Raw genomic sequence first — 13818 nt, forward strand, 5'->3', positions numbered from 1 at the left:
ACGGAGGACGTTACGGCCGTTTGAGTTTCGGATGTCGCTACAACTTTGTTGCTGATGGGCGGGTTTACTCCCTTTTCTCTACTTTTTAGTGAAAATGTGATTTATGTTCAGTAATACCGAAGCCAACTGAGTTCTGTGTAATCCGTATCTGAGTGTGAATGAGGATTGTTAAATTTTCAAGTTTCTCTTCTGTTGTTGTTTACCCTTAATTTTGTTAAAAATTCAATCCGGGAGTTCCACGATATTGTTTTATTGAGATATCTATTTTAATTCAAGCAGTGTAATACCGTTTTTTTTCTTAAAATGAGATAGGCAAGAGTCGATGAACATGAATATTTTGATTTTAGCCTATTTGGCCACCAACAACGACATTTTTCCATTTTTAACTCAAGCCGTTCCCTTCTACGATTTGAAAAAAAAATGTTGGAGTTTTTTGCGTGTGATACAGTAGTGCGGAGGATTATTTTCTTATTTTCTGTGTTCGTTTTACCCACATGGCCTGGTGGATTTGGGTGATATGCAAAATATGTTTGGCGGCCACACAATTGTGCATCGGGGTGAATAGTATCTACTTTCTTCTGCTACCGTTGGAACGGCCCCGTCGTGCTTGCTATCCGAAGGTATCATATTACGTATGTAACCGTTGTAGTTTTTCGTTCTACCCTTCCTGTTGGTGTGCTTTGTTTTATTTTCATTGCTGTCATTGTTCGCACAAATATCAATACCCCTCCCTCCAAAAGACATATCGGGCCGTAATTTATTTGTTTTACAGTTTCGTGAACCCGTGGTAGTCGTGATACTCCATTTTTAAGGATTATCAATTGCAGTGAGGTTATTGTTTTCGAGTTGAATTTTAAATCGTACAACTTCATAATTTTGACCCTTTCCTCCCCGCTGTGACCGATTTTTCTCACTCATTTTCAACATTCTCTCTTTAATTTTCTTTCCTCCCACCAGAAAGAGGGTATATATACGTTTTTGATACAAGTATACTTATAATTAGATTCATTAAATTTAATGCCTTTATAATAGATAGTTCATCGTCACATTCACATCGTGACGTTTAATTTTTAGGTGGGTATAAAGCGGTTTGGTACATGCAAGTAGGTTTTAAGTCGACGTAGCATACATCCGCCGATTTTTAAAAAAATTATTGTAGGCTGCGTGGAAAGAAAAAAAATGGAGGAAACAAAGTTATGCCCATTTTGGGTTAGCAGAGTAAGCGGTTTAGCTACCGAGTCGCCGTCAGCGCTGACCCTATCCGATCTGCTACATTGTAATATTGAGGATCCAAGTGAGGTGTGGACGCATGTTGTGTTGGCAAATTACTTGATTGATTTGGAGTGGGTCTTCGATATGGCTACTTGCCTGCAACTCTCAAGTTGTCATGTTATGATTGTTTCCGGTGAAGAGGGGTTAGCTGAGAGATATGCGGCGTCGCCTCTCGCTGGGTTGCTCGGTAAGGAAAGAGTAGAAATAATTAAACCAAAACTTCCGTTACCATTCGGAGTTCATCATGGAAAATTGATATTGTGCGTAAATTCGAAAGGCGTAAGAATATCGGTGCTTACCGCAAATTTTATCGAGAGTGACTGGGGTAAAAAAACTCAAGGGATATACGTACAGGACTTTCCTCGTTTGGTTACATCATCTGCGAGTAGTAACTCGATGGGATCGTTGCAGGCCCTACGCAGATGCCGGGGAACAAGATTCAAAGAGGAAATAAAGCGGTACCTCAGCTGTATCGGTGCTATTTCTTCCACAACTGGGACGAATTGCATTCCACTATCTTTGCTAGATGAAGTTGATTACAGCGGTGCGTGTGTGGAACTTGTTTCTTCTGTTCCGGGATGCCATCGCAACTCGGACGCCTATCGTTTCGGAATGGGCAGACTGCAGGAGGTCCTACGCGCCATGCAAATAAGCTCGCCGTCTGGTGAAAATTCTCCCACACTTGTATGGCAGTTTAGCTCCCAAGGGACGCTAACTAGCAATTTCCTAAGGTCTTTGGAGCGGGTTATGACTATCAGCACCGATAATACACCACTTCCAGATACGAAATCTCCAACGGTCCGGATCATTTATCCAACAGAAGCTGAAGTGAAGGGTTCGTTTGAGGGGTGGCATGGGGGACTATCGCTACCTGTTAGGCTGCGTTGCTGCCATCCCTACGTTAATGAAAGGCTGTATCGTTGGGGTCAGCGTCCGTACGCTGAGGGTGCTGACCGAGGGAGAAATAGGGCGATGCCCCATATAAAAACTTACATGCGCTTGACAGAAAATGGTGACGGACTGAAGTGGTTCATGCTAACGAGTGCTAATCTGTCGCGGGCCGCTTGGGGGGAATGGCAAAAAGGCGGAACCCAGATCTTGATACGGTCCTATGAACTTGGGGTAGTGTATGGTACCGATTCGTTTATTAACCCTGCGGATGGCGGACTATTCAGCGCGACACCTTCAAAACCGATACCGGTTCCGTCATCCATTGGTGGCGACGGTCTAGTGAGAGTGAAGATAAAAACTCTACCATCTGAATCAGATCGGGACGAACCAACACTCTTCTTGCCTTACAATCCCCTTAATCCTCAACCTTACGTAAGCACACTTCAGATGCAGCAAAGAGAGCGTAGACACACCGGCCATAGCTGTGTTTCCCAACTCAGCAGCCTTGATGTGCCCTGGCTAGTCGATCTACCTCATCGTGGGAAGGACTGCTTGGGTAAGGAATTTCGTGATGTGTTGGAAGGTAGCAACCGCCGCGGGGAAGAGCCTGACCCGTTGAGGCCTGGAGGGTGTTGTGTTGGTGCGTTGGGGGAGAAACGAACCAACAGGGATGCGTGAGATTGCATCGTGTTTTTTCTAAGTTATATTTAATTTTTAGAATTTCAGTTAATATTTTGTTTCATGACTTTACGTGTTTGGGCACCAAATTCTCTCTTTACAGTGACCTCTTCCTTTACTGTCTTCTTGTTGCTCATTGCAACAAGGCGCACTTCCGTTCCTGCCGCAACGTGAAAGGATTATACGACTGACTCTGCCCCTCATCGTAGATTTTAGTGTCGTTTACCACCGTTACGTGTTCTTTCAGGCTTCTCTACTTAATGCTTCCATTTCAATAGTTGTTTGATAGCCCAGAAACCACAAAAGAGTAAAGGGTTGAGGTGCAAAAGTTGATTTCACTTTGGAGCCGCATTGTTGACAGAGGGTAATCCTTTCGTTTTTGCTGTTAAAGGTGGCGTGCGCGGCAAGCCAAGGCCTGTATACAGTTTTCTGGGGGATCTGGCAATGGGTGAAGCAGATGCGCCTTCTGGGGGTCAAGAATCAAACTACTTACCTGTGGCAGCCGTAGTGAACAGCGGAAGTGCATCAGGTTCAGGTGCTCACCGTGGTCCGAGACATCAACGTGAGAGATCGGGCGGAAACGAAAACACTGAGAATGTACCTCCGCTGCCGAAGACTGGGCTAACCAATGCATCGTTCGTGAGGTTGGAGGATCCTCGTGATACTGGTGAGGCCACTTCTACCGAAATACTGTCTGAACCAGATGACGAAGAGGAACATTTGGTTACTTATCATGGCGTGAAGCTTAACGGGGACAATTGGGTTGACGTGCTGAGGGGATCGCGTGCTGTATTCGACGATGCCTTGGGTGCTGACGTGTGCGATATGCTTGCGCTTCCTCGCAGTAGTGTGAGGGATGTAAAGGTGGGCGCTGATGGACAGTCGGTTATGTTTGGTGTGCGGCACCCCTTTTCACTACAAAAGGACGAAGTAAATAAGGCACTGGAGAGCTGCCGGTTTACCAGTACCTTGAAGTTGTACGATCTGCAAACTGATTCTGGTCCATTGGAAACTGACTCTCCCGTACTCAAGGCCTCTGAGAGTGCACCCCCATCGCTCCGTGACGAGGAGTCTTCACAGCATGGTGATATCAAGGGTGCCTCGTCTGTGAAAAAGATCAAACCTCGTAATCACAACATAGGTGCTTGTTCAATTACTGGCCATTCTGCTTCCGTTGAAGTGTTGTACGGTGCGATTTACGATGAAGACGCTGCCGTAACGCACCACCGCGTAAAGTTTAACGGCAACAATTGGGACTCTATTGTGCACCACAAGGGTATGGCCATAAGGGAGGCGTTTGATACTGACGTGAGTAATGCGCTGGGTCTGCCCCGGGGCAGCGTGGAGGATGTGACATTGGCTCCTGATGGGCTTTCAATGAGTTTTAGTGTGCGACACCCAGCATCATTGCGGAGAAAAGATGTTAATAAAATTCTGGCGAAGTGCCCATTTGAGAACACATGGAGGTTATATGAATCAAAGAAATCTTTTAATAACTCCAGAGTTGCCTCTTTTGTGCTCAGATCGTCGGTGAACGCACCTCCATCGCTGAGGGCCGAAGAGGACGTAGGAGTGATGCTGGGTGACTGGGACGCCAACCCACCCTTTGAATTTCTTGTCCCAGCTACTGCGTCACAGATGACGGTTGTGAGGCCCCCTAATGCAGCCAGTGGTGAATGTAACATTAACTCTATGCCCGATGATATCCTGATCAATACAGAAGGTGAAGGTTTTGGCACTGTAACACGTCATGAAGTAAAATTTGAGGGAGACAATTGGGGTGTTGTGCATGAGAAGAAGCGTGTTGCATTTGATGAAGCATTCGACGCTGACATATGTGATACACTGGGCGTACCTCGGGGAAGTGTGGAGGATATGGTGCTGGCTCCTGATGGACAGTTGGTTTCGTTTGGCGTGCGGCATCCTACCTCCTTAGGGAAAAAAGATATCAACAAAGCCCTTTCGAGCTGCCCATTTGAAAACACATGGAAGTTGTATGAACCAAAGAAGTCCGCTTCTCCCTCGGAGCTCAACTCACCTGTTATGAAGGCCACTAAGGGTGAGCTTGCGCCACTGCGAGCGGGGGAAGTTGTGGGACCAACACCCTTGGAGGTAGGGGGGCCTCGTGACCTTGCTGCTGATGGTGCTACTGCAAAGACGTCCGGTCAACCCGTTGACGTAGAGACAAATGTACTAACGCGTCACCGTGTAAAGTTTCACGGAGACAATTGGGGTGTTGTGTATGAGAAGAAGCGTGTTGCATTTGATGAAGCATTCGACGCTGACATATGCGGTGCATTGGGCGTACCTCGGGGAAGTGTGGAGGATATGGTGCTGGCTCCTGATGGACAGTTGGTTTCGTTTGGCGTGCGGCATCCTACCTCCTTAGGGAAAAAAGATATCAACAAAGCCCTTTCGAGCTGCCCATTTGAAAACACATGGAAGTTGTATGAACCAAAGAAGTCCGCTTCTCCCTCGGAGCTCAACTCACCTGTTATGAAGGCCACTAAGGGTGAGCTTGCGCCACTGCGAGCGGGGGAAGTTGTGGGACCAACACCCTTGGAGGTAGGGGGGCCTCGTGACCTTGCTGCTGATGGTGCTACTGCAAAGACGTCCGGTCAACCCGTTGACGTAGAGACAAATGTACTAACGCGTCACCGTGTAAAGTTTCACGGAGACAATTGGGGTGTTGTGCATGAGAAGAAGCGTGTTGCATTTGATGAAGCATTCGACGCTGACATATGCGGTGCATTGGGCGTACCTCGGGGAAGTGTGGAGGATATGGTGCTGGCTCCTGATGGACAGTTGGTTTCGTTTGGCGTGCGGCATCCTGCCTCCTTAGGGAAAAAAGATATCAACAAAGCCCTTTCGAGCTGCCCATTTGAAAACACATGGAAGTTGTATGAACCAAAGAAGTCCGCTTCTCCCTCGGAGCTCAACTCACCTGTTATGAAGGCCACTAAGGGTGAGCTTGCGCCACTGCGAGCGGGGGAAGTTGTGGGACCAACACCCTTGGAGGTAGGGGGGCCTCGTGACCTTGCTGCTGATGGTGCTACTGCAAAGACGTCCGGTCAACCCGTTGAACGAGAGGATGGATGTGTAACTTCCCATGCTTTGAAGCTTGAGGGAGACAATTGGGGTGTTGTGTATGAGAAGAAGCGTGTTGCATTTGATGAAGCATTCGACGCTGACATATGTGATACACTGGGCGTACCTCGGGGAAGTGTGGAGGATATGGTGCTGGCTCCTGATGGACAGTTGGTTTCGTTTGGCGTGCGGCATCCTGCCTCCTTAGGGAAAAAAGATATCAACAAAGCCCTTTCGAGCTGCCCATTTGAAAACACATGGAAGTTGTATGAACCAAAGAAGTCCGCTTCTCCCTCCAGGTTTGACTCTCTTGTTCTGATGACCAGTAAGAGTGAGCTTGCGCCACTGCGAGCAGAGGAAGAGGCTGCCGGACCACTGCCCGATGCTTCCGATGCTTTTCCTTCAGCGACAGCCGCGGTATCTAATTTGTTGCCTGCAAGGGCAATAAGGTCACGTTATTTTTCAAGTGGTGAGTGTAACATCACCACTAGTGGTGCTACCCCTATAGCCCTATATGGAGCGTTGTGTGACAGTGACACTGTTGTCACACGGCACCGTGTGAGGTTTAATGGGGAAAACTGGGATTTGGTTTTACAACGCAGACGTGCAGAACTGGACGACGCGTTGGATGCTGATGTGAGCGAAGCGTTGGACCTGCCTCGAGGAAGCGTTAGTGATATTGAGTATGTACCCGACGGCCTTACTGCGTCGTTTGGTGTGCGGCATCCCGTGGCGTTCCGTAGGCGGGACATCGCGCGTTTACTTTCGAAGGGTCAGTTTGCGAATTTGTGGAAGATGTACCCACGCAGCAGAAATATTGATACTTTAGGGCCTTCGTTGTCCTCGTTGAAGGCATCGGAAAAAGCCCCGCCGAACATAGTAGGGGGGGAAGTCGTACCACCGGTCCCCAATTTTTGTCAGAGCCGTGCTAAGGTTGACGCGGCAGGACTTCCTACTGGCGCATCTGATACGGTTACTCCATCGGACTACACCAATGGTCAACAGTCAGTTATGAAAACGGACAAGCGCGGCAGTGTTGTTGATGGAGGTGATACCATTATTACTTGCCACCGCGTAAAGCTGAGTGGAGCCAACTGGGTCGAGGTAGTTGAGACGAAACGGGCTGCATTCGACGAAGCATTCGATACCGATGTGTGTGAGGCATTGGGCTTCCCCTTGGGTTGTGTGGAGGATGTGCTGTTAGGTCCCGATGGTCATTCGGTTACGTTTGCGGTGCGCCACTCAGCCTCTTTGCAAAAGAGTGACGTCAAAAAGGTTCTTCGTCTTTGCCCATTTGCTAACACATTGCAGTTATACCATTCACGGAGAACTCTCCCTTCTTCTGAGGTTGCATCCACCGTGCTCCGAGCAACTGAAAAGGAAAAACCTGCGCCGACACCGCGAAGCCACGGTTCAGCCAAACCTTCGACCGTAAAGGTGGCGGCGTCTTGTGACCTCGAGGGAAGGGGTGCTGATGGTGATCCAGCCTTCGTTGAAGTATTTAATGGACTGATCAGCGACGAAGATACCTTGGTAACACGCCATGGCGTACTGCTCAACGGAGAAAATTGGCTTAAATTACATGAAAGCAAATCTGCAGCTTTTAATGACGCATTCGATGCTGATGTGTGCGAGGCGCTGGGTCTTCCATGCGGCAATGTTGAAGGTATAAAGTTGAATCCCGACGGCCACCTAGTTACCTTCGGCGTTCGTCATCCTATTTCACAGCGGAGGGAGGATATCAACAGAGCTCTTGGAAAATGCAGATATCAGAATTTGATGAAATTGTACAACTCCCGTTCTGCTGTTTATTCCTGTGTCGCCACATCCCCCATGCTTAGAGCAACAGAGACGGCGCGCGCGGCGTTAGCGACCCAAGAGTCGATCTCACAACCTGCGGTCTCCGAGGTAGCCAATACAACATTGGTAGGGGTGGCGAAGTCGCGCAACCTTCTGGACGGAAGCGCGGCTGCGAGTAACTCTGCTTCTGTAGCCGGATTGCATGCTTTCCTTTCAGATCAGCCGGTTGTAACCCAGCACGGTATAAAATTCAGCGGGGCCAACTGGGCTGATGTGATTGAAGGCCGTGCAATGTTTGACGACGCGCTTGATGCTGATGTGTGTGAGGCGGTGGGTCTTCCTCGAGGGAGCGTTGAAGACATACTACTAAGCTCTGATGGACGCTCTGTCGCCTTTGGTGTACGCCATCCTGCTTCCATAAGCAAAGGGGATATCAATCAAGCACTTGATAACTGCAGATTTGTCAACACTTTGAGGTTGTATAATATGCGTTCTGCTGTTTATTCCTGTGTCGCCAAATCCCCCATGCTTAGAGCAACAGAGACGGCGCGCGCGGCGTTAGCGACCCAAGAGTCGATCTCACAACCTGCGGTCTCCGAGGTAGCCAATACAACATTGGTAGGGGTGGCGAAGTCGCGCAACCTTCTGGACGGAAGCGCGGCTGCGAGTAACTCTGCTTCTGTAGCCGGATTGCATGCTTTCCTTTCAGATCAGCCGGTTGTAACCCAGCACGGTATAAAATTCAGCGGGGCCAACTGGGCTGATGTGATTGAAGGCCGTGCAATGTTTGACGACGCGCTTGATGCTGATGTGTGTGAGGCGGTGGGTCTTCCTCGAGGGAGCGTTGAAGACATACTACTAAGCTCTGATGGACGCTCTGTCGCCTTTGGTGTACGCCATCCTGCTTCCATAAGCAAAGGGGATATCAATCAAGCACTTGATAACTGCAGATTTGTCAACACTTTGAGGTTGTACGTCTCGCGATGCCCTCCCGTTGTTTATGAAGCCAGTCGACCACCACTAAAGGCTGCTGAGGCTGAGCAATCGTCACTAAAGGCTGCTGAAGCTAAGCGACCACCACTAAAGGCTGCTGAGGCTGAGCAATCGTCACTAAAGGCTGCTGAAACGAAGCGACCACCACTAAAGGCTGCTGAGGCTGAGCAATCGTCACTAAAGGCTGCTGAAACGAAGCGACCACCACTAAAGGCTACTGAGGCTGAGCAATCGTCACTAAAGGCTGCTGAAACGCAGCGACCACCACTAAAGGCTACTGAGGCTGAGCAATCGTCACTAAAGGCTGCTGAAACGCAGCGACCACCACTAAAGGCTGCTGAGGTTGAGCAATCGTCACTAAAGGCTGCTGAAACGAAGCGACCACCACTAAAGGCTGCTGAGGTTGAGCAATCGTCACTAAAGGCTGCTGAGGCTGAGCAATCGTCACTAAAGGCTGCTGAGGCTGAGCAATCGTCACTAAAGGCTGCTGAAACGAAGCGACCACCACTAAAGGCTGCTGAGACTAAGCGATCACCACTAAAGGCTGCTGAAACGAAGCGACCACCACTAAAAGCTACTGAGGCTAAGCGACCGCCACTAAAGGTTACTGAAGCTAGGCGTGCGCCACCAGCAAGAGCCACTGAGGTTGAGCGACCACCTCTAAAAGTGGTGGAGATTAGCTCGCCAACGAGTTTCGTGGCGGGACCGAGGTCCGTGGGGCTCGTTAACCCCCCAAGTCTTGTGGATACAGGCATTATTGGAAGTAGCTCTGCTTCATTTGACATACTGTATGGCTCCCTGAAAGACGAAGGGGCCGTGGTAACCGAATACCGTGCCAAGTTGAACGGGAGTCACTGGCGTGTTTTGCTGCAACACAGGTTCCTGGAGTTCGAGGAGGCCTTTTACGGTGATGTGTGTGATGCGCTGAGTCTTACGAAGGGGAGCGTGGACAACATGGAACTAGACTCTGATATGCAAGCATTTTCTTTTGGTGTGCGACATCGCAGGTCACTTGAACCGAGTGCTGTGTTACGTCAGTTGGGAGAATATCATTTTTCTAAAACTCGGGAATTTTGTGACTCACAAAAACGGTTTGGTGTCGTTGTTGATGATCATGACCAGCTCCTCACCCTAGAAATTGCTTCGAAACAGGAACTACCGGAGGCTGATGATGGTTGCGACGAAGACTTGCGGCACTTGCAGACTTCAGGACGTAGTGATCTGCCTTCTTCGCCTTCGTCCCCACTGTGCATCAAGAAGACAAATACACGAACAATGCACTTTGGCAATACCGGTGCCGGCGCTGTACGTTTACCGAAGACCAGGAAATACGAGGCCGCTCCCGCGAACGCCACTGTGACGCAACACCGAGTTCAATTTGTCGCCGAGAACTGCGGTCATGTTGCCGATGAGACGCGGGAGAAGGTCCCCCAAGCACTGAATCTTGACGTCTGCGACGCACTGGGCATTTCTTGGAAGTGCGTGGAGGAGGTAACGCTCAGCCCTGATGGAAGACTTGTGACATTTGGTGTGCGTCATTCGCCGAAAATGAGCCGTGGCGATGTGAGGAGCGCGCTCATAGCACACGATTTCCCATACACATGGAAAGTTTATGAACCGGATACGCTAGTTGAGTTCGAAAGCGGAGTTGAACGTACTACCGCGGAACAAAAGTCACAAGCAACCCCGAAAGCAACGAGTACATCATCCATATATTTCTCTCCTTCTTCCGTCCCACCGTTCGTGAGAGTTGCTGAGCCTCAAAATTTTGTTAAGGACAGCTTTACTATAAGTAACACTGCCTCTTTGGAGGTGCTTCACACTGCAATCGGCGATGGCACTGTCGTAACAAAACACCGTGTCAAATTCAATGGGGACAATTGGGGTGCTGTGCTTGAGAAGAAGCGTGCAGCATTTGATGAGGCGTTTGATGCCGACGTGTGTGATGCGTTAGACCTTCCTCGGGGAAGTGTGGAGGGGATAACGTTGGGCTCAGATGGCCTCTCAATTGACTTCGGTGTGAGACACCCCGCTTCGTTGCACAAGGATGAGGTGGATCATTTTCTGTCGACCTCTGAGTTTCCTGCGATGTGGAACCTTTATGAGCCGAAGAAGAAGGTCTTGTCATCGATTGTCATGGGGGACACCGAAGAGCGTGAGACAACTTCTTTTAGTACTTCGCTGCCCCAACGCGCCTCTCCCGTCAGCGCCAAGGAGTTCCCATCTTGTTTGCACCCCGCTCCCGGGGTTGCGTCCAGCTCCGTTCCAATGGACCGCGCTGATGGTGCATCGGGTTCGGGTAATGTGTGCCACTTATACCGTGTTGGATTTGTGGGGGGTTTCTGGAGCGGCATCGTTGACAAGCGCTTTACTGCAGCAGTGGACTGCTTTATGCGTGATGCGGCTGTCGGAGAGGGTCTAGTCCCACGTAGTGTGGAGAGGGTTGTGTCGCTCGACTCTGGTAATGTCGTGTTTTCCGTCTGGATGGAGCATGCGGCTGCTCTGTCGCAGAGTGAAGTGTGCACAGCGATGGACAACGCCCCCTTTCCATCCATGTGGAAGCTATATGACGACTTGATCAATGAAGGTGTTGTCGGGCGGACCACGACGTTGCATCGCGTGGGTTTGGTGGGGTCTGAGTGGGCGCATGTGGCAAACGTTGATCTAGTCAAAGAGGTATTTATCCAGGATGTTGCAGAGGCACTTCGCCTCAGTCCTGAGGATATAAATGTTAACGAGTACACAGTTAACGATAAGCTCGTCATCGGGTTCTACGTGAGCCATTCCCACACCTTAACAGAAGTAGATATCGACGATATGTTGGCTAATGCTCCACTGTCGCGTGTGTGGGGATTATGCCCGGCCCCTGGAACAAATTCCTGGAAAGCTGCACACTGCAAGGGTTCGGCAACAAGCAACTCCGGTTCCTTTCCACATACCGAGCCCCTTCGTGGTGGCCGGTTTCGTGACCTTTCTCCAATACCCTTGTCGGGTGGGAGTCCCGCTGAAACTCCGCACGACCGACGTTCAAATTCTCAATATCGGCGGTCGTTGGGACCTCTTCAAGGCGTTGTAACCCCGCCGATGCGAAGGTATGATGGCCATAACCAGCACTCCGGCCGGTTCTATCAGGCAAATAAGCGGTCGCCGGGTCAATTCTCCCCCCCTAACCAACCAGTGGTGGATACGAAGGGAGTACATGCCATGAGAATGTCTCCACAAAGCGGCAGGTTTAAGGCAGGGAGCGCACGGGGCGGAGGGTCGCTGATTGCCGGATCTGACCCCGTTCGCGCATCGCTTCCCCGAGTGGATCTTTTGAAGGTGGGTGAGTTGCTCGCGCTGATGCGGCGGCGACAGTTGGAAGAGGGGTCCACTCGCCTTCCACCTTTGACTGGGAGGGCACAACCCTACCCCAGTTGTGCCCCCAGTACCGTAAAGCGATATGTGGGATCGAAGTGATGGTACCAAGGAGGAAGGGGGAAAAAACGTAGAATCGTGTAGTTTCTGTACAAACACGCGTGGGGCACGCTAATGTATATACTGTTCCCTTTCTTCACCTGAAGCGGTTACTCTTTCTTCCTTTCTTTTTTCCTTTTCTCATGGCAAGGTGTTTTTGCCGCCGAATATATATATATATATATATTTCCCGTGTCCCCGCCTCTGAGATTTCTACCCCAACAATGCTTTGTACTCTCCTTCGGTCACTAATGCGTTTTATCGCACGCGTACTGATTTTCTGTTCTTGTCCCCCATTTTTTTTCCCCACTCTGTCGTTTGGCGTTTAGTTCTTTTTTTTTTTGTCGTTGGTTTGTTTGCGTGCTTCTTTCTTTATCCGAAAGAGTAAAATGAAGACTCGGGGGAGCGGCGGTTGCGAAACAGAAACAAGCAAGAAAGTGTGTGAGGGAAACTTATTGCCATTGGGGAAAAAGGGGGATGGCGGGAAACAATGGGTAGAGGGGTGGTAAGTTTGTGTGTTTTGTAATTACGTGCGTGTGGAGGGAACCCCATTGCTTACAAATGGGTGGATAGGTGTGTGAGTGCTGTAAACGCCTTTTTTTTTCCTTGTCTCATTACCCCTTTCCACTTTATATATGTATATGTGTTTATATTTATATCTCTGTGTACATGCGCATGTGCATGTACACACGTGTAAATATAAATAAATAAATATAAATATAAATAAATATATCTCTAACTTTTTTAGTTTTAATTTGTAAACGTGGGCATATGTTTTGCTCGGTGTGCTGAACGGCGTGTGTATGCATGAACGACACTCGTGTAAAGAAAGCGGTGGTTATATAAAAATGGCATGTGTTTCAAATTAGACAAAAGGGATGAAGAGAAGAGAAAAGAGGAGAGGGAGAAGGAAGAGGAAGAGAGGTTGGGGGGCAGGGGAAGACTTGTGGGAGCAGTTGTCAACGAGATGACTTATGAAATGAATTCAACAATGTGGATTGAGAGTCAGGGAAATAGGCGCTCAGGAGATCTTTTAACACCAAAGAAAGAGGAGGTACAACACATGTGCGTGTGTATGAAGGAAGAAAACAATTGGTTCCAAAAGGTACATATAAATATATAAACGAAAAATATATTTGTATACATATATAGACGTGTGTATACGAAAGGGAAGTGCCAGATCCTCCAGTGGCATGGGTGCACATATGAACATATTTTTACGGCTCTAAACATGTTGTATTGTCTTCCTTTTCGTCTGTTTCCACCGTGCCTTCAGGATATCAGATGAAATAAATAAGTCGATACACACATATGCATTTGTGTGTTTGTATATATATATATATATATATATATATATATATATGCATATATTTGTATGTATTTTTTGTTTTTCACTCCTTTTTTTAATATCCCCACTTCATCTGAAGTATCGATGTACTCCCTCTCCCTCCCCTTACCTTCAAAGCGTGTACCGCCTTAGACTCGTTTTTTAATATGAAAAATAATATATTAGTAAATATATATATATATACTTGAAATAAGGGGGGCGACGCGTATGTAAAAATAAATGACAGAATAAAGGGAAGGTAATGTGTAGAGACCGATATGGGGGAAGTCAAAGGAAGAAAGTGTAGATATGAA

At 48.6% G+C, this 13818-nt stretch overlaps 2 protein-coding genes across 2 annotated transcripts; both read left to right on the top strand.

Moving 5' to 3' along the window:
• Positions 1 to 1179: 1179 nt before the first annotated feature.
• Positions 1180 to 2841, top strand: TbgDal_II4040 (tyrosyl-DNA Phosphodiesterase (Tdp1), putative; the record flags this gene model as incomplete). Its single annotated transcript, XM_011773630.1, has 1 exon — positions 1180 to 2841. The coding sequence occupies one exon, from the start codon at positions 1180 to 1182 to the stop codon at positions 2839 to 2841; it is 1662 nt and encodes a 553-aa protein (XP_011771932.1).
• A 444-nt stretch (positions 2842 to 3285) lies between these two features.
• Positions 3286 to 12180, top strand: TbgDal_II4050 (hypothetical protein, conserved; the record flags this gene model as incomplete). The annotated part of the gene is made up of 1 exon (XM_011773631.1): positions 3286 to 12180. The coding sequence occupies one exon, from the start codon at positions 3286 to 3288 to the stop codon at positions 12178 to 12180; it is 8895 nt and encodes a 2964-aa protein (XP_011771933.1).
• Positions 12181 to 13818: the final 1638 nt, after the last annotated feature.

The sequence above is a fragment of the Trypanosoma brucei genome, chromosome 2, assembly GCF_000210295.1.
Source record: "Trypanosoma brucei gambiense DAL972 chromosome 2, complete sequence".
Classification (NCBI taxonomy): domain Eukaryota; phylum Euglenozoa; class Kinetoplastea; order Trypanosomatida; family Trypanosomatidae; genus Trypanosoma; species Trypanosoma brucei.